Source organism: Musca autumnalis, unplaced genomic scaffold, assembly GCF_047663935.1.
Source record: "Musca autumnalis isolate F117 unplaced genomic scaffold, ASM4766393v1 scaffold_3, whole genome shotgun sequence".
NCBI lineage: Eukaryota > Metazoa > Arthropoda > Insecta > Diptera > Muscidae > Musca > Musca autumnalis.
In genome coordinates this window covers 72,425,504-72,430,709 of record NW_027411866.1, presented here as the reverse complement: position 1 = coordinate 72,430,709, position 5,206 = coordinate 72,425,504, and the positions used below count along the sequence as shown (strand labels likewise).

The 5,206-nt window shown below is 38.8% G+C and overlaps 1 protein-coding gene across 2 annotated transcripts; it reads left to right on the top strand.

The window, feature by feature from the left end:
- Window positions 1–2,624: 2,624 nt before the first annotated feature.
- Window positions 2,625–3,479, top strand: LOC141398689 (uncharacterized). Of its 2 annotated transcripts, XM_073976247.1 has the most exons (3): window positions 2,632–2,678; window positions 2,746–2,952; window positions 3,196–3,479. In XM_073976247.1, exons 1-3 carry the CDS (start codon window positions 2,669–2,671, stop codon window positions 3,417–3,419), a joined length of 441 nt encoding a protein of 146 aa, XP_073832348.1. In that variant the 5' UTR covers window positions 2,632–2,668; the 3' UTR covers window positions 3,420–3,479. The 2 variants fall into 2 exon arrangements, with proteins under 2 accessions (XP_073832347.1, XP_073832348.1); XM_073976246.1 differs by having other exon boundaries at window positions 2,625–2,678; window positions 2,746–3,479.
- Window positions 3,480–5,206: the final 1,727 nt, after the last annotated feature.

Below are 5,206 nucleotides of genomic sequence, written 5' to 3'. Positions count from 1 at the left end.
GGTTTTGGCCTCAATATTCCTGCGAAATGGCTAAAATTTGGTATTTAGTCTTCGCTGGGGGTATAAAACTTTCCTTTAGAATGTTGTCGGTATAGGTCAACGCTTTCATATATAGGCCCCATAGAACGGTATCTCCCGATTTTCGGTATTTTGAAGGTTTTGGCCTCAATATTCCACCGAAATGGCTGAAATTTAGTATTTAGTCTTTGCTGAGGGTATAAAACTTTCCCCCGAATTTTGTCGGTATATGTCCACGCCTTCATATAGCCCCATATAATGGTACCTCCCGATTTTTGGTATTTTGAAGCTTGTGGCCTCAATATTCCACCGAATTGGCTGAAATTTGGTATTTAGTCTTCATTTGGGGTATAAAACTATCCCATAAAATTTTGTTGGTACAGGTCCACACCTTCACTGCTGAAATTTTGTACTTAGTCTTTGTTGTTGGTATAATACTTTACTGTTGCACGCCTTAATATAGCCCCATAGAACGGTACCTTCCGATTTTCGGTATTTTGAAAGTTTTGGCCTCAATATTCCTCCGAAATGGCTAAAATTTGGTAGTTAGTCTTCGCTGGGGGTATAAAACTTTCCCCAGGGCATAAAAAGTCTGTATGCTGAGATCTTTAACCCAGTGACTATCTGTGGAGATAGTCAAGCGTCTCTTTAAGCCATCAAATCCTTTAGCATCAAATCTGAGGCAGTCCTTGAGAGCCAACTTCATCAATCAACAGAACAAATTCAGTCAAAAATTGAGTAACTCAGCAATTAGGGAAAGGCTTTAGGGTAGAGCTTTTACCAGCCAATAAAACGATGACACTGTTGATTAGTTCAGACTTTGCGAAGATGAAGAAGAGACGCAGACGATAGAACATCTCATATGTGGCTGCCCAGTACTAGCTTGCGAGCTGCATTGCATTGTATGAGTCCACTTTTCTCCAAGTCTAACCTTTTTTCCATCCGTCTGTATGTCTTTTGAAATCAACATACAGCTCGCAATTTTTTAATGAAGAGGTTTGTTATTTGGTATAGAAGTTTCTATTACTCCTAGGATGTTTGGTATTGAAAATGAGCTATATCGGTCCACGTTTTGATATAGCTCAATAGAACTGTATCTCCCCATTTTCGGTATTTTGAAAATTGTTGCCTCAATATCGCACCGAAATGACTGAAATTTGGAAATGTGTCGGTGTAGGTCGACATCTTCATATATCCTCTATAGAACGGTACCTCCAGATTTTCGGTATTTTGAAGGTTGTGGACTCAATGTCCCACCGAAATGGCTGAAATGTGGTATTTAATCTTCATTGCGGGTATATAATTTTCCACCAGAAATTTGTCGGTATAGGTCTACGTTTTCATATAGTCCCCACAGTAGGGTACCTCCAGATTTTCGTTATTTTGAAGGTTGTGGTCTCAATATCCCACCCAAATGACTGAAATTTGGCATTTAGTCTTCGTTGGGGGTGTATAACTTTCCACCAGAATTTTCTCCGTAAAGGTAAACATCTTCATATAACCCCTTAGAACGGTACCTCTCGATTTTCGGTATTTTCAAGATTGTTGCCTCAATGTCCTACCGAAATGGCTGAAATTTGGTATTTAGTCTTCAATGGTGTTATAAAATGTTCCAAAAGAGAAATATAGGTATTGGTTCACGTGTTCATACAGCCCACATAGAAGGGTACCTCCCTACTTTAGGTATTGTGAAGAATTTAGCGTCATTGTTGAACCGAAATGGATGAAATGTGCTATTTGGTCGTCGATGGGGGTATTAAAGAGTAAAGAAAATAATTGTTGCTAAATTCCACGAAGGGTACCTCCCGATTTTCGATAGTTTGAAGGTTGTCGCTTCAATATCCGACTGCGATGGCAGAAATATGGCATTTAGTCTTCGACAAGCGTATAAAATGCTCCAGAAGAGAATTATCAGTATAAGTCCACGTTTTTATATAACCCCCCATAGAAGGTTACTGCCCGGTTTTTCGTTATTTTGAATGTTTTGCCCTCAATATCCATCTGAAATGGCTGAAATTTGGAATATAGTCTTCTTTGGGGGATAAAACTTCCCACCAGAAATTTGTCGATATAGGTCCACGTTTTCATATATGCCCCATAGAACACAGAATTTAATGAAATTTGGTATTTAATCTTCGATGGGTGTAGGGTATCCCCGATTTTCGGTATTTTGAAGGTTGTGGCCTGCCCACCGAAATGGCTGAAATTTGGTATTTAGACTTCGTTGAGGGAATCAAGCCAGAGATTTTTGATACAGACCCCATAGAAATGCACTCCCAATCTGAGAGATAGTGCTATGAAATCAGAAAGGCATGTGAACTAATTGGTATCGTGACTTTTTTTCTAACGAGATTGCCTTAATTATTATACCATGATACTAAAGTATATTTCATTAAAATAATATAATTGTTTTTGCTTTGCATTTTAAGGTGGAGACCCTAGGGACGGCAAATATAATTAGCTAATATGTATCGGATTTTTTGTTCTCTTTTACACTGATAATGTAAAATGGAAAAAAGTTGTTCACAATCATTACATGACACGATAATAAAATCCACACCTCTTAAAAAATCGAATAAAAAGACTGTACACTACTCCAAACATTTAGTTGACTGCTACAGTTTTCTGAATTCAATTGCCTGATAAAAATATGAAATACGGTAAATATAAAAATGGAGATTTTCTCTTAAGATCACCGCCATTAAATTCAGTATATTTTATTTACAGAAAATTGTTTGTGTTTTCTTCTTTCCCTTGTGGTGTTCCTCAACATCAACTGCAATGGACTCTGTAACGACGATAAAGCTAGAAGTATCCATCTGGTTCTAACGGTAGATCTAAACACAGACAACAACAATCAGACAACTATACCTATCCAGCCAAATACCAACAATCAGACACATGTCATACCAACAAGAAATGAAACAACAACAGGTAATACAACCAATACAGCAACCACATGTCCTCCGCCAGTTACATGTACCGAAACCACATTCGCTCCTCCACCGGAGTCATGTTTCACAAGGACATGTGCTCCTCAATGGGAGCCATGCTACACTAGTACATGGGCTCCTCCACCATGTTTCACAAGCACCTGCGCTCCTCCACCTGTGACATGTTCCACAACCACATGTGATCCAGTTCCTGAAAATATGAATAACTCTCATCCAATTCCAGAAAATTTGAATAAACCTGCAAAGACTCTATTGACCTTAAACGATTGCTCTTCGTTGCCGGACAATACCTATTTGGTCGATTCCGTCCATTGTCGACGTTTCTATATTTGCCAAAAGGGCCGTGCCAGACGTCAACGTTGTTCCCTCACGCAGTGGTTTGATCGTCAAGCATTACAATGTCGTGATCGGAAGTCGGTAACAAATTGTCCCGCTAATAAACCTTAAACAAATCTGTGCATATATTTTTGTGATATTATCGTAAAGAAATTTTCAGACCTCTTGGAACCTTAAATGGCAAATTATTACTGAAATGTTTGTAAGGAAGCTAAGCTAAAATCCTCAAAATAGCACTCCTAAAAAATGCCGAAAAACTGTTGTACCTTTTATGTGGGGGATATATTAAAGCTTGCATCTATACCAATAATTTTCTGTCGGAAAGTTGTATTCCCATATCGAAGATAGTGAATTTCAGTGACTTCGGTATGATGACCTTCTAAATACCGAAATTCGGGAGGTACTGTTCTATGGGGGCTACATCAAAACGTCGATCTTTACCTATAAAATTTCTGGCGAAAAGTTTTTAAACTCAAGGAAGACTAAATACCAAATTTTCGATATTTTGGTAAAAAGTGTGACTAAAATCCTCAAAATACTGAAAATAAAGAGGTACGCTTCTATGGGGTATATAAAGAGGAAGACGTGGATCTATACTGATAATTCTCTTCTGGTATATCTTATAAACCCATGGAAGACAAAATAACAAATTTCAGTCTTTCAGCGAAATATTGACGTCACAACCTTCGGAATTACGAAAATCGGGAGATATCGTTCTATGGAGGCCATATCGAAACGTGGACCTATACCAACGAATTTCAGTCGGAAACGTTTCTACCTCCAACGTAGACTAAATACCATTTTGGTGGGTTGTTGTGGCCACAACCATCAAAATACCGAAAATCGGGAGGCTCCGTTCCATGGGGGCTATATGAAGACGTGGACCTATATCTTAAAATTTCAGGTGGTAAGTTTTATACCCGCAACGAAGACTAAATACCAAATTTTAGCCATTTCGGTGGATTGTTGTGGCCACAACCTTCAAAATATGAAGGCGTGGACCTATAACGACGAATTTCAATCGGGAAGGTTTTTACCTCCAACGTAGACTAAATACCGAATTTCAGGCATTTCGGTGGGTTGTTGGGGCCACAACTTAAAAATACTGAAAATCGGGACGTACCGTTCTATGTGGGCTATATGAAGGCGTAGACCTGTACCGACAAATTTCAGGGTAAACGTTTTATACCCCCAACGAATACTTAGTACGAAATTTGAGCCATTTCGGTGAAATATTGAAACGACAATCTTCAAAATACAGAAAATCGGGAGGCTCCGTTCTATGGGGGATATATGAAAGCGTGGACCTATACCTACAAATTTCAGATGGAAAGTATTATATGCCAACGATGACTATATACCAAATTTTAGCCATTTCGGTGGAATATTGAGGCTAAAACCTTCAAAATACCGAAAATCGGGTGGTATCGTTCTATAAGGACTGTATGAAGGCGTGGACTTATAACGACGAATTTCAATCGGGAATGTTTTTACCTCCAACGTAGACTAAATACCGATTTTCAGCCATTTCGGTGAGTTGTTGGGGCCATTACCTTAAAAATACTGAAAATCGGGAGGTACCGTTCTTTGGGGTTATATGAAGGCGTAGACCTGTACCGAAAAATTTCAAGGTAAAAGTTTTATACCCCCAACGAAGACTTGGTACCAAATTTCAGCCATTTCGGTGAAATATTGAAACCACAACCTTCAAAATACCGAAAATCTGGAGGTTCCATTCTATGGGGGCTATATGAAAGCGTGGACCTATACCTACAAATTTCAGATGGAAAGTTTTATTCCCCAACGAAGACTAAGTACCAAATTTCAGCCATGTTGGTGTGATAATTAGGCTAAAACCTTCAAAATATCGGAAATCGGGAGGTATCGTTCTATGGGGG